This window comes from Phyllostomus hastatus, unplaced genomic scaffold (genome assembly GCF_019186645.2).
Source record: "Phyllostomus hastatus isolate PE091 unplaced genomic scaffold, TTU_PhHast_1.1 phas_contig_210, whole genome shotgun sequence".
NCBI lineage: Eukaryota > Metazoa > Chordata > Mammalia > Chiroptera > Phyllostomidae > Phyllostomus > Phyllostomus hastatus.
In genome coordinates, this window is record NW_025333737.1 from 13,580,480 (window position 1) to 13,604,153 (window position 23,674).

The 23,674-nt window shown below is 36.0% G+C and overlaps 1 protein-coding gene across 12 annotated transcripts in view; it reads left to right on the plus strand.

Annotated features, from left to right (window-relative positions):
* Positions 1-23,674, plus strand: part of BPTF (bromodomain PHD finger transcription factor) — a 128,732-nt gene that overhangs the window by 61,329 nt on the left and 43,729 nt on the right. For all 12 annotated transcript variants that reach the window (XM_045837196.1, XM_045837200.1, XM_045837202.1 and 9 more), the window contains 7 exons: positions 2,240-2,427; positions 3,920-4,275; positions 4,750-4,881; positions 14,286-14,415; positions 14,831-14,969; positions 19,252-19,431; positions 20,487-22,797. In XM_045837196.1, the coding sequence (XP_045693152.1) occupies positions 2,240-2,427; positions 3,920-4,275; positions 4,750-4,881; positions 14,286-14,415; positions 14,831-14,969; positions 19,252-19,431; positions 20,487-22,797 (3,436 nt within the window). The remainder of the gene's footprint in view (positions 1-2,239; positions 2,428-3,919; positions 4,276-4,749; positions 4,882-14,285; positions 14,416-14,830; positions 14,970-19,251; positions 19,432-20,486; positions 22,798-23,674) is intronic.

A 23,674-nucleotide genomic window follows, 5' to 3' on the forward strand; every position in this document is an offset into this window, starting at 1 on the left:
GTAGTTCAGGGTCCCTGATGGTAAACCTCCTCTACTAGCCTTCAGGTGAATAAAGTCTGTCTAGGCTTCTGCCTCCTCATATTAAACAAGGACCTTCAGAGGCGAGGGTAAAGTAGCTTCGTACTCTGCCTCCAGAGGCAACGTCAGAGTGTTCCATTCCTTTATGTCTTTTGAGTAAGGGGTATCAGATAAGGACCTCCACTCCCAACCTGGTTTCCTTCCAAGTCTTACCCCTAGACATGAATTTTCTGCCTCATTTCCCTTATTTGCATTGAATTTAGCAAGTGACAAAGAATTGACACTCAGGCAATATTGTATTGTTGGCTCTAAATTGAAATGCTTCTTTTTAAAAGCTCTGTGCCATCCCCTTTCTGCCTTTTTTTTTAAAAATTTTATTTATTTATTTTTAGAGAGGGAAGTGCGGGGAGAGAGAGAGAGAGAGAGAGAGAGAGAGAGAGAGAGAAAGAGAAAGAGAAAGAGAGAAAGAGAGAAACATCAATGTGCTGTTGCTGGGGGTTATGGCCTGCAACCCAGGCATGTACCCTGGCTGGGAATCGAACCTGGGATACTTTGGTTCCCAGCCCGCGCTCAATCCACTGAGCTACGCCAGCCAGGGCCCCCCTTTCTGCTTTTTAGGAATTCCAGCCTGGACCATACAATGTCTAAAAAGTCTTAAAAAAAAAGGATTTCATTTATTTTTTTTTAGAGAGGGGAAGGAAGGGAGAAAGAAAGGGAGAGAAACATCAGTGTGTGGTTGCCTCTCACCCCCTCCCCCCCACATTGGGGATCTGGCCGGCAACCCAGGTATGTGCCCTAGAGGGGAATTGAACCAGTGTCCCTTTGGTTTGCAGGTTGGCACTCAATCCACTGGGCCACACCAGCCACAGCTAAAAAGTTTTTTTTTGTAGGACTTTATTGATGGTCCTAAGATGGAGCTACCATAGTTCAAACCTTGGCATAAACTTTCAGCATGGGTAGGTCTGAGACCCAAGAGAAAATTGTTGATAGTGCAACCAGCTGCTTTGCTATCACACATTGCAGGTTACTGGTTTTCTACCCTGGGGTGCAAAGGGTACCCAGTACCCCTGCCATATCTTGATTTAGTAAGTGCCATATTTTGGGGTCAAAATCTTAAAATACTCATGGATTGTTAAGAACTTATTGATTGTAAGTGTGAGAAATTCACCAGACTCAGTTAAAAGAAGAATTTTTATTGGCTCATATAATTGGGAAGTTTAGAAGTAATGACAGCATCAGGTGCATTATTGGACCCTGTAATAAATGAAATGAGGTTATCACTGGTCTTCCTCTCATGTTCATCATCCCCCCCACCCCACTGCCATAGGTCGATGATTGTCTCTTCTTATTGGAAGTTTTCTCTCTAGTGTGAGGTAAAAGTAACTGACATTTAATTTATGCCCTTTGTGCTCACTAATACCCTTATCCATCTCCAAATTTTCTAAAGCAAGACCAGTCCTCCATCTCCAGATTTTCAAAATTGTAATAGGATGTTGAATGGTTTGGGCCACATAACCACTTCTGGGATAGTCACTGAGGCCAACCAGTGATGTGCTCTGTCTGGCTAAGCTGGGTGATGTTGCTCACCCCAAAGGGCAAGACACTTATTTGCAGTCCTTGCAAAATCATATGATTGTAGTGAAGGGAAAGTGGTGTTGATTTTTGAAATATAATTTTTGGTTGTTGAAAGTGGAAATTTTGTTGAGTTTTACCTGTATAATTATTTGCATATACAGATAATCTAGAATCTTTAGGAGAAAATTTAGTTGGCATTTTATATTTATAAGCTTTCAACCATTAGGTATTTAAACAGAATTTTAGTGGAAATCTTTTAAAAATTAATCATATTCTTTATTTTTTTATATAGAAATTCACATTTACTACATAGGGCAACATTTTATTAGTATGCACTTTGAGTTACTGTGTTTGTTACTTGTAAATTTGTAGCAGCCCTTCCTGTTTTCTAGTAGATGAGCTTTGAAACAGATAACGTGGCATTTTTTAATTTCCTGTAAAATAAATGACTCATAGTTAAGTTCTGACATAACTTTCTTTTAAGTAAAACCTGTAAAAATTAATACATGTGCTTTGGCTCTTAAAGGACTTCTTCTGTTTATTTCTGGATCTTTGATGTGCACCAGATAAGAGTTTTGGATAAAGTGATATTATATATAATTTACTTACTGTTAGCACTCACTTTTGGCTTTTCATTTGGTAACAGGTGATTTCAAATCAGAAAAGTCTAATGGGGAAATAAGTGAATCTCCTGGAGGTGGACGAGGAGCATCTGGTTCAACTCGAATTATCACCAGATTACGGAATCCAGACAGCAAACTTAGTCAGCTGAAGAGCCAACAGGTGGCAGCTGCAGCCCACGAAGCAAATAAATTATTTAAGGAGGGTAAAGAGGTGTGTTCTTTCTGTTTTAAAAAAAACTTCTAAAGTGTAAAATATATATTTTTACCATATCTTAGGAATAGGCATGGGAAATTTGTAGACCTCCTTTTGAACTGTATTTTCTCCACTTCCAAGAGTATTATACTGGCTAACAAGAACCAAAATGTGTGGTTTATATTATAATTACGTACAGTTGTGTACCTGAATTACATCTGTGCAAAGAAATGCTATAAATGGGCGGTATGCTTTCTTACTTTGTAGTTCGTTTTATTGTATGCAATTCTAAAGAGAGAGGGAGGTGTTTTTTTTTTTTCACATATGGTCATGAGTAGGCTATTTATGGGCATTATTAAAGAGCCGTAGATGATTTAGTGCTCAGATCCAACCGGAGTCATTTAAGGTGAACCTGCAGCTAACGGTGTGGGGCTCACCCCTTCAGGGGTAGAGTGCAGTGCATAGAACAGCACAGCGTCCCAACTGTGGTTATGAGTAAAAAGATTACAGCTAGAACTCAGTATTTCTCCCCTATCAGCTAGCCATACTGACAGAAAAATGTCCACAACTTTTGTCTCCCAGTTGAGAATTATTTGTAGGGTAGATAAGTGAGAATATTCGTTGTTCTTTTCTTAACATCATAGGAATTGCTTTAAAGCAGTGGCTTTCAAACATTTTTGCTTTGACCTTCAGTAAGACATTTTTCATAGCAGCCCAGTACACACACAGTTTCCTGGGATAATTAAATGGGAAGCATTCTTTTATTTTCTCTCCTATTGTATTATGTTTCATTTTTAAAAAAGTTGAATAAGTCCTACTGTTAATTTCACACTTCACTAAAGGATCAGGATCAGCTCTTTGAAAATACAATTTTAGATTATCCTTGTGCTCTTATACTAGAGCTAAAGTTGATAAAAGAAGCAGGAAAAAAAGGTATTTTTAAGGAATAGTACGTGTAATGCCCTAACCTTTTTCCCTAACCTGTATATTGTAGGTTTGAAATAATGATTGGTGAGTGATTTACACATGTAGTTTTGTGTGTCTGTTTGAGATACATGAAAGTACTTAATGTCTGACATATAATAGGTACTTAACAGAGGTTAGTTTTCTTTCTTTTTGCAGACATATATTGGTTATTTAATTATAAATAGTTAGCTTTAAAGCCCTGGCTGGCGTAGCTCAATGGATTGAGCGTGGGCTGCAAACCAAAGCATCGCAGGTTCGATTCCCAGTCAGGGCACATGCCTGGGTTGCAGGCCACGGCTCCCAGCAACTACACATTGATGTTTCTCTCTCTCCCTCCCTTCCCTCTCTAAAAATAAATAAATAAAATCTTTAAAAACAATAAAGAAATAGTTAGCTTTAGTTTTTAAATTTCAAAAGTTCAGTCACAAGATGTATCTTAACTGATTCAGAATGATAAATTACAAATTATTAAAAGACAATTGATCAAATTTGCATATTTGATATGAACGATAGAATCTTCTTTTTTTTTTTTTAACTTGGTCAGGTACTGGTAGTTAACTCTCAAGGAGAAATTTCACGATTGAGCACCAAAAAGGAAGTTGTCATGAAAGGAAATATCAACAATTATTTTAAGCTGGGTCAAGAAGGGAAGTATCGTGTCTACCACAATCAATACTCCACCAATTCATTTGCTTTGAATAAGCACCAGCACAGAGAAGATCATGATAAGAGAAGGCATCTTGCACATAAATTCTGTCTGACTCCAGCAGGAGAGTTCAAATGGAATGGTTCTGTCCATGGGTCCAAAGTTCTTACAATATCTACTCTGAGACTGACTATTACTCAACTGGAAAATAATATTCCTTCATCTTTTCTTCATCCCAATTGGGCTTCACACAGGTAAAGGCAACTAAGGTTCATTTATTGCTTTGAATATAATAAATTTACAAAACAATCATTGTAGGTAAGTACTTTAAGTGGTCGTTACCAATGAATTCAGTCAAGTCACTGTAGTCAGCAAAACATGGAGTACATTAGGGATGTGAGTGTATTTCTAAGTTATTGAACCAACACCAACATATGGGAGATTTCTGGAAAGCTGACTCTTTATTCCTGGAATCAAGTGGAGACCAAACAATGCAATAGAACACTGTGGAAGTTTTAAGAAGTTGGAGGACTAATCAACCTTTGGGATTCCTTCTAATGGTCAAAATTTATGGTTCTGTCAGGTAGAAGATTCTAGTAGCTGTATATTTATACCTGCTTAGCTTAGAAACATATGCCCTGTAAAATGGAGGCATCATAAATTACAACGCTTGTGCTTGTAATTTAGGATCAATGAAGTGTAATATTTTTTTTCCTTCTGAAATATAGGGCAAATTGGATCAAGGCAGTTCAAATGTGTAGCAAACCCAGAGAATTTGCACTGGCTTTAGCTATTTTGGAGTGCGCAGTTAAACCAGTTGTGATGCTACCGATATGGCGGGAGTCTTTAGGACATACCAGGTAAGTGAATTTTGACCCTTGTGAATGGTATATTAGACTCCTTTTTGGAAGTTTAGTCTATTGAGAATGAAAGTTAATGCATTTTTAAAAGGCCATATTAAGGACTTAAGTTTCCTTGGCCTCATTTCCTCCCGTATAAGTTGTAAAATGAGTGAATATTAGTTTTAATTTATGATACAGGATTGTAATGAAAATCAAAGTTGATCAAGTATATTAAAATCAATATTTTCTACAGTAAAAAGCATTTTATTGAATAGAAAGAGCACTCGTTTTTTTTAATATATATATATTTCTTTTAGAATGTTTCAGGTTACTGTGCTAGGCATCTGATTTTTTTAGAGTTGAATGTCTAGCCAAAAATTATGTAGTTCCTATATAGAGCAAGAACTGTGTAACTTCAGCAGATTGTTTAAAAAAATAGATAAATTTTGTGTCCTGAATCTACTTTTTAGATGTAGGGGTTTGGTTTTTCAAACTTAAATTAATCTTTAAGAAGTCAATATGCAAAACTAATACTTACAGTAAAAATGTAAATCATTATTCAGTGCAAAAAGTAAGAATCATTCTACTTACAGGGCCCACATCAAAGGTATAGCTGCCATTTTAAAATTATGAATATAGCTTTGTGTTGCTTTCAACATCTGTGTTCTATTTTATAATGAAACGTTTTGTTTTTCTTTTTAAGAAAAGTTAATTTATACCTACTAAACATTTTTCATCTGCTAAGGAATGCTCTCAGTTTTCTTTGGTGTTTCCCAATATCAGTCTTAAGGATACTTTTTTTTTCTTTGTTTTCTTCCTCCTATTTTGAAAGTAACCGCTGCTACCAGTATAGGTATCCACAAATGGGATGGACTTAATTCTGCCTAGGATAACAAAATTGGAGTTAACCTAAGGTGCTACAGACTGCACCCCTGTAGAGGAGACCTAAATGGGTGGCATACCTTCATTCTACTCCTATGGCTTTCATTTATCAGGGTAAAGGAGAGAGTCAGAGCAATTGTGAGGCAATGCTCTGTATTTCTCAGGGTAGTGGGGGATAAGGGGACTAAATGGTAATGGGAAAAGATACAATAAAAAATCATAATAAGTAAATAAAATATTTTTCATTTGACTCAAAAAAAATACTCTGTATTTCTGTTCCTTCTTGCATTTAACTCCAGACTTGCACCAAACTGTTCTGCCCCAACATTTTCCTATTCAGTGGTCATCCTTAAACTTATGAACCAGGCAGCTACGTCTCTGGTGACAGAGATAAACATTTTGAGAAGTAAAGCTAATCATGTTGCTAAATAAAATTCTCAATATTCAAATGTAACTTAAAATGACTAAATTCATACCTTTTTATAAGTTTATTTATGAATATTAAACATTGTAATGAAGATGGAATTCAATAAAAAAAAAATCAGTCTAGCCCTGGCTGGTGTGTCTTGTTTGGAGCATCGTCCCATCCACCAAAAGGTTGTGGGTTTGATTCCTGGTTGGGGCACATACTTAGGTTGTAGGTTCTATCCTCTGTTGGGTTGGGTACAGAAGGCAACTAATTGATGTTTCTCACATCTTCCTCCCTCCCTTCCTCCTTCCCTCCTTCCTACTCTCTCTAACAGCAATGAAAAAATGTTCTCAGGTGAGGATAAAAAAATATTTTTCTCAAATCAATGTTTTTTTTTTCTTATTGTCTGTCATTTTGACTAGTCTTCCAAATAGGTTACTTAGAGTTGCAAAATTATATCATGAATTGTATTAATGTGACATATATGATAAAATATATGAAGGAACTTTTAAAAATATGATGAGGTGTAATAAAAGGTAGCAGTTTTTTTAAAAACTTAGAGACCATGATTTAAGAAAAGTAGAAGTTAATTGGACTTTTGTTTTTGGCAAAATATGGCCAAATACCTCTAGGTAACAAACTTCTAAGAAAACATCTAGAAAAAACTCCTAAGAAAATACCTAGACATTCAACCAAATATTTCATTATTTATTGTGGTATTCAAATAATAAAGCTTTAAGAGCAATCTAAATATCTTAGAGTTTCAGAATATATTTAAAATAATGGTAAATTATAATTTTTTTTAGAAAGTTATAGTTTTTTCTTTTAATTTTTCATTTTCACCTGAGGACATGTTTACTGATTTTAGAGAGAGGGAAAGGGAGGGAGAAAGAGGGCGAGAGAAATAATCAATCAACTGCCTCTTACAAGCACCCAGCTGGGACTGAACTTGTAACCTAGGCACGTGGCCTGACCAGGAATCAAACCAGTGACCTTTTGGTTGATGGGATGACACTCCAACCAACTGAGCCACACCAGCCAGGGCAAGAAAATTCTAGCCTTTATTCAAAAACATTAAAGAATTCCTTAAAAAGTGGAAATATATTTCATGTTTACATATAGGAAGATTCAGCGTCTTGATTGTCAGTTTTCCTCATGTTGATATATAAATTAATTTCAATAACATTGATCATTATAGTTGAGCTTTCTGTAGAACTTACAAGATAATTAGAAAATTTATATGGACAGGGGCAATAATAGAAAAGATAGGATTAGGTAGGACTTGGCCTGCCAGGTAACAGACCTTACTTGGTGGCTATTAATAGTAGTGTATTAAAGATGCAGGGATAAACTAGTAGACCAGTGGTACAGAATGAACAGTCCAGAAGGCGACTAACCCACATATGATCTATCGCTGTCCACTGGGTGTGCAGGCTCTGGTTTTCCTGGGTGGTGCATGCCACGGTCAGCCCCAACATGTGTTCTACCTGGGGCCATTCTGCTTGAGCTGTAAAGCAATCTGCACAGGGCCGCTAGGTGGACTTGGAGGTTTCCATGCTAGCCACGCTGGCTGCTGCTAGTGCCGGGCCTGGAGCCACTTGGCAAGGGGTACAAGGACTGTGGGCTCACTGAGGCCATTTGTTGCTTGTTTGAGAGGGTTAAGGAAGTTGTGAAACAGCCAAGATCAGCCATTCATTTGTAAAAACCACTGTTAACAGCTTGGGTGGGCCTATAAGTTGAGTGGAACAGAACCTCAGGACATCTCCACAGTGGGTAAACTAACTGTGTTAGCCAGGTTCTTGGAGTCTCAGATACGGCATTCACCTGCCTGCTTGGTAGCTCCTTGGAGGGAGGGTTCAGAAAAGGGACAGTGGCTTCTGTGTACCTTTCTGTCTGGAAGAAAGCTGTCCCTCAGCTATTACCTTGATGCCAGACACTCCATTTCCTCCCTGTATGCCACTGGTGTCCTGCAAGATGCTACCCGGGTGCCGGGGCTCAGGAGTGAGCTGAGTAAGTCTGTGTGTGGGCTCTTTAAGAGGATCTGTTTGGGACTTGAGCAGTTTCTTCCACTGATTCAATCTCCACTGGTTTTTGCAGCCAGAAGTTATGGGGATTTATCTTCCTGGTACTGAAACCCTGGGCAGGGGGACCTGGTGTTGGACTGGGACTCCTCACTCCCAAGATATCCTTCCAGAATTTTTGCTCATCACACGTGGGTGTGGGACCAGCCCATTCTGCATCTCTGCTCCTCCTACCAGTCTGGATGGATCTCTTACCAGTCTGGATGGACATGGTTTCTTTAATTCTATAGTTGTTAGACTTCCATTCAACTTGATTTCTGATGATGCTGAGTGATGATTATTTTATAGTTTAGTTGTAATTTTGATGTTGTACTAGAAGCCAAGCCATGTTTACCTATGCCTCCATCTTAACTGGAAGTTCCCAAAAGATTATTTTTACAGTGTTTTGTAGAGGTGAAAACTTGTTAACCCCTAAATGCCTATAATCTGGCATGTTTAAATTGTGGTGTAGTTCTGCAATGGACTATGAGACAGCAGTGAAAAACAAATTAGAGCAACAACTGCCAATGAAATTGGATCTTGTAAATATGCACTGAGTGAAAACAATTCTTTCCCTAAAAATACATGGAGTGATTCTGTTTATGTAAAATTTAACAACATGTATGCTAATATAATGTTACAATATTGTTAAAGGATATGGACATTGGTGGTATAAGTTTAAAGCAGAGAAGGGCTGTATGCATTGAAACTTAAGAAATATGCTTCTAAATAAGTAGCAGATGGTCAAAGAAAAATTATAATGAAAACTAGAAAACATTTTGAGTTGAAGGTTCATGAGAATACTACATATATTGAAATTTTGGGGATATTACTAAAGAGTACCCAGGGGAAATGAGTAGCTTTCAGCATTTACATTAGAAAAAAACCCTACAAATTAATTAGCTAGACATAATTGTCAAGACATCAACCCAAAGAAAGGAAATATTAAAGAATAGCAAATATATATTTGATAAAATAGAAAGAGAAAACATATACTGTAGATACTATTATAATTTACAAACCTCTGATGAGATTATCAGGTAGGAATAAAAAGGAGAAAGCACAAATAACCAATATCAAGGATGGAAAATGGAACATACCCACGAATATTTGTGATTCTGTCACTGGTACTAAGGATTTACACCTTCCCAGAGTCCACTAATGTAGTACTCAGGCTTCCTACATCCACGGAGAAAGGGAGCCAATGGGCTCCTACTTTTTGGTAGAAGAGTTGGGGGAGGAGGAGCCCCATTGATCTCAATCATTGGATTGAGTAGGAGGCCATAGGCCACACTCTTTTTTTCAGGCAAGTAAAGGAGTTCTGTTTTAGTTTAAAGGCTATGACTGGAGATGGGCAGGACCAAATGACTTCAAAATGAAGTTACTCAGATTTCAGGAAACAGATGATTCTATTTAAACTCTTCCACAAAATAGAAAAAGAAGGAAATCTCACAGATTATTTCTGTTAGTATAAAACTGTTATCAAAGTTCATAAATAGAAATAGACAAATAGATAAATAGAAAATTATAGCCCTATCTCATTAACTAATATTCACCATTGATGAATAATTAATAGCAAATAGATGTGCATTCAAGAAATCTTAAAACATTTGAAATATGTTTAGGAGTAAATGCAAAGAATAATAAACAATAGCTAAATTGTCTTTCCCTAGGCTTAGAAGACTTGTCCATTCTTAGGAAATTATTAATACTGTGCTATTTTAAGACATCAAAGATAGAAAACAATCATCTCATTAGATGCCAAAAAGGCATTTGTTAATTAACAAGATACAAGCTTATTATTAATCCCTTAAAAAATACTTAGTAAATAAGAATAGTCTTTTATTTATTTTTTTAATAAAACTATTTCAAACCAAACCACCACCTGTTTTGATGAAATTCTTCCAGCACTCCCATCAATAGTTAGGTGGTACAAAACAAAGATGCCAGGTATCACTGCTATCTTTTAACATTTCTAAAAATTAGTAGCCAAGGCATTTTGTCAAGGTAAGTAAAAGATATTTTGGCAGACATGGGGACAATTATTATGCAGTTGATCTAATTATATACTTTAAAAACCCAAGAAAATTGACTTGAAAAACTGTCAGAAACTATATGAAAATGAAGGTGGCCACCATATGGAATGATAGATTTTATGTATACAGACAGTGACCATGTGAAAAATGCTGTGGGAATTCTGAGTTAAAAATAACAAATTGAATAAGCACATTTACGTTTGCACCCTGCTGATCTCTGCCAAAACTATTACAGAGGAATTTTTTAAGCATAAACCCACAGGGACAAGGGGAACAAGAGAGAATATAGCACCAGTAAAACTATAGAAGCGATAATGCACGTAGACAAATGGTAATGTACCCAAGAAGGGGGAAAACTGAGAATTGTCACAGTTCACACCACAGACTCCTCAGAAGGCCCAGAAACAGGAAGTGCAGCACAATCCTCTTCAGGTCCTGACTGTGCAGTACCTGTTTACACACAGCCTGCCAGATCCTCCGAGTGTGGTGAGCCCAGTGTATTCCAGGCCTCGCTCGTGGCCTTGCCCTCAGATTTCACCAGAAAAGGTTCTTGTAAACTTGTAAACTGTGACCCAGAGACAAGTTTGTTTTTTCCAGTAACCTTCTTTTAATAATAACAGTATTACACTTTTGCTTATGTAGCTAGTTTTATTCATGGTCCTGAGTTTCCAGAAGCCAAACTTCATGCTAGTTGTGATACACACATGGGTGGTAAAGCCCTAAATGAAAAGTCAGGATAATGACTACTTGGGGGTCAGACACACTAGCTTCCAATGTTTTGGTTATTGATAAAGTTCTGTTTCTTAACCTCATTATATTTTACATATTTTTATACATTATAATGAAAGAAAATATCTCAACAAAAAAATCCTTCTAGGAATAAATTTAACAAGAAATATTCAGAATCATGTAAAAAGATCATTAAATTTTACTAAAGACATAAAAGGATACTTTGAGTAAAAGGCTGTATGTTTATGTGTTTATTACATTTTCTAAAGATGCTGTGTATTATATAAATTATGTTCATTTAATCTATCAAAATTAATATTTATTTGCATTGTGAATAGGATTTTTCTTCCAGGGGCAGAGAAGCGTGACCAAAATTATACTATACTAATATTTCATCTAGAAAATTTAATGTGCAGGAAGAGGGAAGTAGATATTACAAAAAAAGGGAATTGGTATTAGAACATATTTTGAAGCTTCAATAATCAAAATGTACTAATCATAATTTGTACTGCAGAGGAAGTAGAGTAATAGAACCAAACAGAGAATCCAGGAATAGACCTGAACACACATGCCAGTCTAGCTATGATAAGCATCGGCATGCCTGGGAAGGAAAGAGGACAGGGGGACATGTTTGAAGAAAATATCAACTAGCTCTCAGCCTCAGCAAAAACATTCAAATAAATAATGATTTTAAAAAAACTCTTAAAATTAAACCAAAACCTTAATAAGAAATCATGAATTAATTTATATCTTTGTTGTGATACTTTCTTTTTAAACAGATATAAAATCCAGATGCCATAGAGGAAAAAAGTGGATATGTGTATGTATTTAAAATTCTGAGTGGAGAAATAATAATGTAATCAAACTCAAAAGACAGATGACAAACTGAGGAAAAATATTTGCACCACAAATGGAAAATTTCCCTAATTGAAAAAGACCTTTTATAAATGAAAAGGACTAATAGTCCAGTACAGACAAGAAAAAGGATTTGAACAGGCATTTTGCAGAAAAATAAATACGAAAGGCCAGTGGACAATAAAAAATTGGTTACTTCTCTCATAATTAAAGAAACGTAAATCAAAACAATGGGATAATATTTTTTATCTCTCAGTCTATTAAGAAGTTTGGTACTAACTTGAGTGAAGGTGTGAGAAAGCAGGGTGTCATTATAATCAGTGGCAGTGTAAAGTATACAGTTCTGAAGAGCAGTTTGGCACTGTCAACATTTTAAGTGCAAGAACCTTTGGACTTAGCCATCCCAGCCCTGGGGAACATTGGCTGACACTCCCCAACTTAACCAAGGAAGACAGAAAACATTGCTTATGGTAGCTTTGTTTGTAATAGCAAACATACACAACGAAACCGTGGGTACCACGTGTAGATCAGGGATGGAGTTGAAGCTTAGTCCATACTCTTGCTCTGGCTGTCAGTTGATCCCCAGAATTGTGGAGGGAACACCTGCAGCTGGAGATTGCATAGTACTGGCCTGATGGCACTTCCTTCTTGGGTCCTCCAGGCTGGCAACAGTAGCAGGCTTTCTGCCCGGCCAAGAGGAACTAAACTCCTTTGGAGCTCTTTTGTTGGTACCTTTTCTCATAAGGATTGTTTTGGTGGTAGTAACAACAGTGGAATTTACTCTGGCTTAGCCAACATCACAGATCAGCGACAGAACCACCTCCCTGACCTGACTTCCCAAGCAAAGTTAAGCCTTTGGTGATAAATGGACCTGTTTCCCATGTGAACACTAAGAGCACCAGCTGAGTGTTCACCCCAGCCGTGAGCCCGCAGAGTGTCACTGCACTGTTCTCCCCACACTGTTCTCTATCCCTGGCCACTGTCAGTGACAATGGACCAGTTACTGTGCTGGACCTGACTTTGTAGAGGTGTTTAAGGCTGAGTCCACAGATTCTGTGGAGAGATACTGCATGGTCCTCAGTTACTCTCTCCTTACTGTGGTGGACTGGGGCTGTCAGGGTATCCACATGTTCTGCCTGCAGAGCTTGCCCCTCTTCCTGGTTCCGAGAGTGGTGGCAAGTCAGTGGTATTTGAGTCAGTGAGTTAGTCCCTGGTGAGAATCCTCTTTCTTTCCTCTCCTCCCATCAGCTGTGAACAAAAGAAGAGTGTTTGCTGTACTAGTTATGCACAGTTAATTAGCATTGAGTTCTGTCACCCTATGGGGAGGCTAGATTCTGGAGTATTATAGTCACAGGGTCACAAAGCTTTCTTGAAAGTGGAGATAGGGAGTATTTGCTGGAGGGAAGGAGATAAAAGATAATTAAATCCCCTCTCACAGCTTACTAGTACCTCCTTCTCCTCCAAGTTGACAAACGATCTCTTTATTCTTTCCGTATAGCTATGCATGCAAAATTGGCTACAGCTGGGTAGAGTGTGATTTAAAACAAAAACAAAACAAAAACTTTACCATTAGAGCTTTCAGAGAGACAGGAGCTTCTTTCTCTTTAGGTCTTGGTTAATGTCACTGTTTATAGGATATAGTCCCATTCATGAACATATAGTCTAAAACACCTTAATGTCGAGCTTCACCAAAGGCCTGCCCATCTGCTTATTGCTTGGTGTAATCATCAGTTTTCCAGACTGAAAAAAGAGTGTGGCTTACGTCCTGAGCCTAATGATGATGCCTAATCAGTGTGGTTCTTCCTTCGCAGCCCTTCCCTTTACCTGTGCCCAAAACAGGAAATGCGGGTCCCTTCCTTTGTATGTAGGAAGCCTGAATTCTATGTTAGTGTATCATATGAAGGCTTTTAAGATAGCCAGTGCTATATAGAATCAGAAATATTGGTTGATAAAAGTTTTTGGATTTGTTGATCTTAGTTGGGGGGGTAAGGAAATAAAGTATTCCTTTTAATAGGGAACTGATTTAATCAATTATATTATACCCATGCAGTGGTATATTATTTAATTCTTAAAGAGATCTGTATCTTCTGGTACAGAGAGATCTCCTAGTACAATTATTCATTGATTAAAAACCAGATAATTTTGTTTATAATATAATACCTTTTTTGTAAATATAATGTTGATGTATGCATGAAATATTTGAGGAATAAGTCATAAATGAGTATTTCTTATGGGATGCATAGCAAATTTTGTTTTTGCCTTTCTGTATGTTTGATTTTTCCTATTATGTAATTGTATGTCTACTTATTGTTCTGAGTTGGGGTTGTTTGGATTGGGGATTATATCTAACTATTCTTTGTTTTTGTCTTCCTAATTTTCAGAACTTCATTTTTATATTGTTTGTTTTTCAAAGTTATATGTAATTCTGTTTTTCAATTCTTATATTCTTAGGCTACACAGGATGACAGCAATTGAAAGAGAAGAAAAAGAGAAAGTCAAAAAAAAGGAAAAGAAACAAGAAGAGGAAGAAACGATGCAACAAGCCACATGGGTAAAATATACATTTCCAGTTAAACATCAGGTAATTTCACTTACATCCTATTGAAATAGTGTTAGCCAATTCTGAGACTTTATTCTGCAACTTTGAATACTTAATAATTTGTTTCACTTTTGACACAATCTTTTAATATAGTAGGAATGAAGTAATCTTTCTGGCAATTTTATAAGCATAGGTTTATTTTAGTACAATATAGGTGGGTTACTAGACCAATTTGTTGGAATGTCATAAAACTGTAAAATTGTGTTACATTTTTTTAATATCAGAAAGGAAAATTAAGTTTTTTAATTAATCTTTGATTCTTGGTAAAAATAAAATTGATAGGTAATTTAATTAATTTACCTGTCTGTTCATTTTGTTTGGTAAAAATGTATAAAACTACAGGTACTTTATAAGCATTCTCATTCTTGCTTAATTAGAATGTCTTTATTTACATCAGGTGTGGAAGCAAAAAGGAGAGGAATACAGAGTAACAGGATATGGTGGTTGGAGCTGGATTAGTAAAACCCATGTTTATAGGTTTGTTCCTAAATTGCCAGGCAATACTAATGTGAATTACAGAAAGTCATTAGAAGAAAGTAAGTAATTAAAGTTATTTTTCCTGCATGATTGTTTCTGACTTTTATTATTTCTTATAGACTTATAGTAGTATATTGTAGTATAGTAAGACTCTTATAGTAAGACTTATAGTAGTATATTGTAGTATAGTAAGACTATAGTAGTATAGTAAGACTTTTTCTGCAGTTTTTAATAGAATTTTCAAAATTACTAATGTAGTTTATTATAAACTTTGTACGTTTTAAAATTACCTTTATTTAAAGGATTTTGATATCTAGGATTTCAGTTAATGAAAGATGATAGGATAGAATAGAACTTGTTTTTGTTTTTTTTTTTTAAAGAAAAAAGGCCTCAGCCACCTAATTGTTTTTTCTGAAATCTTAAATTCAGTACTACTTGCCTTCTTGAAGAACCATACATCTGGTAATCTCAGCATTGTAGGCAGCACACGACAAAACCAGAAAGGGAGTGATAGAGGCTTCCAGAGCACTATCACATAAATGAGGTAGTAACTCCATTTATGCTACTGGGTAATAACTTCAGAATTACAGAACTCTAGAGGTGAACTGCCACTTTAAGAAACCTTGTATAATGAAACTCATGTTACAGGAGCAGATTTATTTCATGAAGATGTTAAGCTACATACTGAAGTTCATACTAGATCGAGAGTGATAGGGTTGAAAATCCATGTCTTTTGTCTTCCCCTGCCGTTTTTGCATTCTACCATGCAGTTTCTCCTATGTTGCAATACATTTTGTTAATTTATGATGTGATATGTTCTTTCCCATGTAGCCTGTGCATAAGTGTCAGTTAAGTACTATGTACATATCTACATATTTAGCTAACTGATTTGGCTTTTTTGTGAATGGTTGTAGTGAAACCTGGACTGGCTGATTTTTGAAACTGTTAATTTGGGAAAGTTATCATTGGGTTATCTTTTAACAGAAAAAAATATAAGGCTCATGGGAATTTATTGTAGGGACTAGAGGAGTCTTGAACATAGCAGATGCTCAATGAATATTTCTATTTTATTACCAGTCTATTATTAGCTGATTATATTCAGGCTAAATGTCCATTATAGTAAGTTCTAAAAGGTGGTTACATATTTTTATCACCATTTTGTTGCTTTAGTTGTCCATGTAGCACTTAGAATTCTAGAGAGCTTTTGTCTAATTGTATTTGACCTAGTTTGCCCTGTGTAATAAAATCCAGATTATCAATATCACAATATTTAGGCTTGTGCAAATTTCTTTTATATCCATTTTCCTAGCATAGGATTTTCTATTGTCCAAATGCTGAGCCTTAACAGTCAGGTACCAGTTTGTTTTCTAGCATCTTTTGAGCCTTTCTGTCCAGGTGGCAGCACGGCAAAAAGCAGCAGTACATGTTGTTAGCTTAACTACAGACTAGAAATCACAATGAAAGCAACAATATATTTTTACATAATTTATATGTCAGTATAAAATTTACTGTTTCTTAGAACTACCTATGATCTTAGATCTTAGAACTACCTAATGGTCTTAGAACTACTGGTCCCTGTAATGATGGCTAATCTATCTAATCATATGATAGAGGCCCAAATGTGTTGAAAAACAGAAGTGTAGTCCAGTGAATACTTGACTTAGCACCAGAAGACCAGAGCATTTGGCTGCTGTGTGTTTCTTATCTCTAATGTTACTCTCTTTTAATTTGGCCTATATATGCATTTGTTTTGCACAGTAATTTGTCAAGTTCAGTAATGGGTGTGTATTAATATTCTTTATGTCAAGAAGTCTTTAGTTGGGGGAAGGCAAACATTTTATAGTTGTCTGTTTTAAATATCAGGATTCTACCCTGGCTGGTGTGGCTCAGTGGACTGAGTGCCAGCCTGCAAACTAAAGGGTCACCGGTTGGATTCCCAGTCAGGGCATATGCCTGGATGTCTGGCCAAGTCCCTCTAGATTTCTGCTTCTGCAAGAGGCAACCACACATTGATGTTTCTCTCCCTCTCTATCTCCATCCCTTCCCCTGTCTAAAAATAAATAAATAAAATCTTTTTTAAAAATCAGGATTCTTATAGCTTATAGATGAGGCTGCCATTGTCATATAAAGCTCTTTTGAGTAACTTGAAACCATTGAAAAATATTTCCCAGCTGTTTTGCAATAGCTATAGAAACATTGACTGTGGAGGGTATGGATTTAGTTGCTTTTAATTCTTTTTTGTTTCCTGTGGGGTCAGATATATCCCATCACCCTTTTTGTGATGCTTTTCTTCTTTCACAACTATCCTGCTGTCTTGACAGGTACTGAGTGATTTTAGGGGGAGGGGGAGGGTTTTGGGGGGGTTGCATTCTTTTCCCTTTCCTCATTCAGACCTTCCTGTAAAGAATCATTTATTTAAATGAAAAGATAGGTACATCTTGCTAAGTCCTTGAGATATTTGACTTCAAGTGAAGAAGAAAATAAAAGTTAGGAAATGCTTCTAAGGCCTAAGAATATTCATCCAGACAACAGTTCTGTTCTATGGGTTTCATTTTTATTTTCTTACATAAAATTTGAAACTATACAAAAGACAATGATAATATAATCCGATTCCCATGTAACCACCATTCAACTTCAACAATTATTAAATTCTGTCACTCTTTTTTCAGTTGTCACTCCCCACATTTTTCCTGGATATTTTTTCCCTGTATTTAGAGCAAACCCAAAAATCATGTTACTTACCAAAAGTAGTTCATAATGCATCTCTAACTAAATTGAACATTTTCCACAGCCATCATGGCATTATCACATTCAGTAAATTAACAGCAGCTAATATATTAATCATCTGATTCTCAGTTCATATTCCCATCGTCCCATTTGTCTCAGTGATGCCTTCTTACTCTTGGCAGTAAATTAGATCCAAATAAGGCCACACATTGTACTTGGATATTTCTCTTATCTTTTACTCTGTGATACACACATTTAAGTATATTTTACCTGGAATCCATGGATAAACTTCAAGGTTATCCAAGAATCCATTGAAATTTATTACAAAAGTTTGTATACATACTTTGCTTAGTGGATCAGAGCATTTATCCAATTCTAATATGGCTCTGTAACACAGTGTATGTGAGAAACCACTGATGCAGACAGGTTGAAGTAGTCTCATATGTGAAAGCTTCTAAAGCACATAGAAAATGCAGTCATTTTATGCTTTAGGTCACCTAAACATATGTAAGTATATATAGAACCTTCAACTTTTTTTAAAGCACTTTATTGAGGGATAATATATACATAGGTAATGACTCATAGATGTACATTAGAATGGATTTTCATGGACTGCAGACACTCAGATAGAGACACAGAATGTGACAGCATCCAGACCCTTGTGCTCTCTTCCTTAAACACCTCTCTACCATATCTTAATAACTTTATTTGGCCAGTTTTTGTTATTTTTCCCCATTTTAAAATCATTTTTATTTTTCAGTTATAGTTGACATACATTATTATATTAGTCTCAGGTGTACACCCCAGTGATTAGACATTATATAACTTAACTAAGTGATCATACCGATAGCTCTCACACCCATCTGACACCACACGTAATTAGAATATTATTGACTATATTCCATATGCTGGATTTTACATCCCCTGTGACAGTTCTGTAACAACCAATCTGTACTTCCTAATAGCTTCACCTTTTTCACTCATTCCCCCAACCTCACTCCCATATGGCAACTGTCAGTAAGTTCTCTGAATCTATAAGTCTGTTTCTGTTCTTCTTGATTTATTATTTATTTATTTGTTTGTTTGTTTATTTATTTATTTTTAAGATATGGTTGTTGTTGGAGATATATTTATTGCCATTTTATTGTTTATATTTCTTTTTTCCCCTTCTTCTTAAAGGAGACCCTTCAACATATCTATAGTAGTGGTTTAGTGGTGATGAATTCCTTTAGCATTGTCTTGTTGAACTTGTGGGGGGGAGGGTCAATTTTTTTTTATTTCTTAAATATTTATTTATTTTTAGAGAGGGGAATGGAAGGAGAAAGAGAAGGGGAGAAACATCAATGTGTGGTTGCCTCTCATGTGCCCCCTACTGGGTACTTGGCCCACAACCCAGGTATGTGCCCTGGCCAGGAATCAAACCAGCAACCCTTTGGTTTGCAGTCTGCACTCAATCCACTGAGCTACACCAGCTAGGGTTCAACTTTTTATTTTTAAATAACAAGTAATGAAGTATATCTTGCTAGAAAATACTTGATAATTTATACTAAACTAGATATGTTAAATTGCCAAATGCAAAATATTTGTAGTTACTATATTGTTGGTTCTTTTTAGCCAAAACTAATATGAATGAAAATATGGATGAATCAGATAGAAGAAAAAGTCCACGAAGTCCAAAAAAAATAAAAACAGAGCCTGATTCTGAGAAAGATGAGGTAAAAGATTCAGATGCAGCAAAAGGAGCAGACCAAGGTGAAATGGACATTTCAAAGATTACTGAGAAGAAGGACCAAGGTAATAAGGAGGGTTGAATGTGGAGGGCTGCCTGGGGGTGATAAGAATGCACTGGATCTAGTTCACACAGCACGAAAGTTACTACGTTGTCTCTTTTTGATAGTAGCTTTATTGAAACGTAATCCTTATGCCATGTAATTCACCCATTTAAAGTGTACGAATCAGTGGTTTTTCGTATTTCACAGTTTTTCAACCATTACCACAACCAATTTTAGAACATTTCCATCACCCCCAAAAGAAACTCATGTCCATTAGCATTCCCAGTCCTCCCTAAATTTCCCTTTCCAGCTCAGCAATTTACTTTCTGTCTCTATGGATTTGCCAAACTAGGCAAATCTAGTTTTATATTCCATATAAATGGAATCATGTAATAATATGTGGTATTTGTGACTGGCTTCTTTCATGTAGCCTGTTTTCAGCGTTCATCCATGTTGTAGCCTGTGTCGGTATTCCCTCAGTTATTAAAATGTTTGAGTATCGCTCGATTATATGGATACGCCACATTTTGTTTATTCATTCATCTGTTGATGAATATTTTGGTCTTTTCTACTGTTTGGCTATTAATGAGTAATGCTGATATGAACATTTGTGTACAAGTTTATGTGGACATCAAGTTGCTGGGTCATGAAATAACTACATTCAACCTTTTGAGGAACTTAACATTTTGTGAAAAATCGTTTTTTAAAAACTAGGTAAGCTAGGTAATACACGAGCCTTAAGATATTTTGTAAGTATAAAATACTCTAAAAAGAATCTTACATGAATTACTGGCATATGCAATAGCTATCATATTAAGTAATTTTTCATTGTGGCATTCCATCATTTTTACATACTAAAATCTGAACATTTAAACATTTGAAATATATTGGCTTTTTAAACTTTTTATAAAATTGAACCCTGTTTGTTAACCTATTTTAATCATGTCAATAACTTTGAATTATATTGCTATTTATATTTGTTTTTGAGTTAAAATTGGTTGTTTTTTAAATAAAAATATTATGAATTCCACATTTCAGACTGAAAGTACCACTTACATAAATGTCTTTGTTTCACAGATGTCAAAGAAGTTTTAGACTCTGACAATGATAAATCCTTTAAGGAAGAACCAATGGAAATAGATGATGATGTGAAAACAGAGTCACATATAAATTGTCAGGAAAGTTCTCAAATAGATGTGGTCAATGTCAGTGAGGGTTTTCATCTAAGGACTAGTTATAAAAAGAAAATTAAATCATCCAAACTAGATGGACTTCTTGAAAGGAGAATTAAACAGTTTACACTGGAAGAAAAACAGCAACTCGAAAAAATGAAGTTGGAGGGTGGAATTAAGGGCACAGGAAAGACCTCTGCAAGTTCCTTCAAAAGTCTGTCTGAGTCACCGGTAATAACAAGAGCAAAAGAAGGGTGTTATAGTGACTTGCTTAGGCAAGAACAAAGCCCTAATGCAAGTAATGATAAATCTGAAGACTTTATTCGGGGATATTCACAAAGTGATTCCTCAGTTCTGGGAATCAGTGATCCTGATCATACTACAAGCAAACTTTATCCAAAAGATCAAATGTTAGATGACATCTCCATTCAGAGCCCAGAGAGAAACTGTCGGAAACAATATTCTGTTGGAAATGACATAGATGAGAGTCTCTCTGAACCAACTAGTAAAGGCTTGGAACCCAGTAAGATTAAAACAAAGGGAAGTGATTTTCTTATTGATGACTCTAAAGTAGGCTGTGCAAATGAAATTGGTACTTTGATCTCTAAGAACAAAAAACCACTCACACAGGAGAATAATGACACCATTGTTTCTCCTTCCCAAAGCCCTTTACTTCCATCAGTATCTGGAAGTACTGATGATAGAGATATCCCATCTCTGTCAAAAGCAATGGACTTTCAAGGGAAAACGGGATGTGACTTTGAATGTAATAGCACTTTGGAAAATAGTTCTGATACTATGTCTATTCAAGACAGCAGTGAAGAAGATATGATTGTTCAGAATAGCAATGACAGTATTTCTGAGCAGTTCATAACTCAAGAACAAGGTATCGAAGGCTTAGAACCATTGAAATGTGAATCTGTTTCAGATAAGTCCACTGGAAATTGTGATGACAGGCTGCAGGGTAAGGTAACTGAAGCAAATGGTAAAAAACCAAGTCAAGAACCGAGATTAGAGGAGCAACCAGTTAATAAATGTATTGATCAAATAAATCTAAACAGTAGCACTGACAAAAAGAATAATGAAAATCGAGAGTCTCAAAAGAAAGGACAGAAAGCAAGTACCTTTCAAATAAATGGAAAAGATAATAAACCTAAAGTGTATTTGAAAGGTGAATGCTTGAAAGAGATCTCTGAGAGTAAAGTAGTAAGTGGTGATGTTGAACCAAAGGTTAATAATATAAATAAAATAATTCCTGAAAATGATATTAAGTCTTTGACTGTTAAAGAATCTGCTGTAAAGCCATTCATGAATGGTGATGTCATCATGGAAGATTTCAATGAAAAAAACAACTTGGAAGCAAAATCATGCTTACCAATATCTTCAGATGCTGAAGGTGACTACCAAGACAGCCTAGAGACCCTCCCGTTAACCAAAGAGTCTGAGAGAGCACAAACTACCACACCTCCACCATCTTGTCCAGAAAGTAGTTCAGTGAATCAGGTAGAAGATATGGAAATTGAAACTTCGGAAGTTAAGAAAGTTTCTCCATCACCTATTACTTCTGGAGAGGAATCTAACCTCAGTAATGATTTCATTGATGAAAATGGCCTGCCCACCAACAAAGATGAAAATGTCAATGGAGAATCTAAAAGAAAAACAGTCATCACAGAAGTCACCACCATGACATCCACAGTGGCCACAGAGTCAAAAACTGTAATCAAAGTAGCAAAAGGTGATAAACAAACTGTGGTCTCTTCCACAGAAAATTGTGCCAAATCCACTGTTACAACCACCACTACAACGGTAACAAAGCTTTCCACACCCTCCATAGGCAGCAATGTGGACATCATCTCTGTGAAGGAGCAGAGCAAAACCGTGGTCACCACAACAGTGACAGACTCACTGACTACCGCAGGAGGCACTTTGGTAACATCTATGACTGTGAGCAAAGAATATTCTACAAGAGATAAAGTGAAACTCATGAAATTTTCAAGACCCAAGAAGACTCGTTCAGGTACAGCTCTACCATCCTATAGAAAGTTTATCACCAAGAGCAGCAAGAAGAGCATATTCGTTTTACCTAATGATGACTTAAAAAAGTTGGCCAGAAAAGGAGGAATCCGAGAAGTCCCTTATTTTAATTACAATGCTAAACCTGCCTTGGATATATGGCCATATCCTTCTCCTAGACCAACCTTTGGTATCACTTGGAGGTATGTACTTTAAAATGTATTTGGGGAAGGGAAAAAGTTTAAAAGAATTCTTCTTTTTTTTTTTTTAAGATAATGAGATAATAGAGAAATGATGGAGAGGGAATATACTTAAAGACTAAAAATGTAAGGGAATCCTTTAAAATGAAATTCAGTTTTTTCACAAGACAAAAGAAACATGGTGAACACCGTTGTTTTTGTGGTCTAACTTTCCAAATTATTGCCATGTGAATTGCTCATAAAATTGGATAGTCACCAATTTTCTGGAATATTTGTACAGTTGACCCTTGAACAACATGGAGGTTAGGGGCACTGAACACCCTGTCTTCAAAAATCCATGTATAACTTAAGTCAGCCTTCCATATACATGGATTCCCAATGGTGGATTAAGATATATTTTATTTTTGTTAGGTAATTCATAAAATTACAAGATATAGGAAACTACCTGTAAATCACATCAGGTTCATTATAATATGGAAATCTTCCTAATATAATTTATTTGCATGGTAAACATTTGTTCTGGAGTTCTCTTATTTATGTGAGTAAAGGTAGTCTCTGAGATTGCTTAGGAATTTTTTAAACCCAGAAATATTCGTAATTTAAAATTTCCTGGGCATTAAGCTTTGGGGAGTCATAGTAAGTAGTGTTGGGGGTTGTGAAATCATGTAGTTTTATAGTAGGAAACAGTCTTACTTTCTTATCTTTTATACAGTGTATAAGTTGCTTCTGCCCACAAAGGGACTGAGTTACGAATAGTGCCCAGTTTTCTTAAATCCCAGCCCAATACTTTATCTGCTATATCACATTTCACATTATTTATCCTCGCTTTGTCCTTTTTCATGTCCTTGTCTTTTTTCCTGTTCACTCTTAGAGTTGAAAA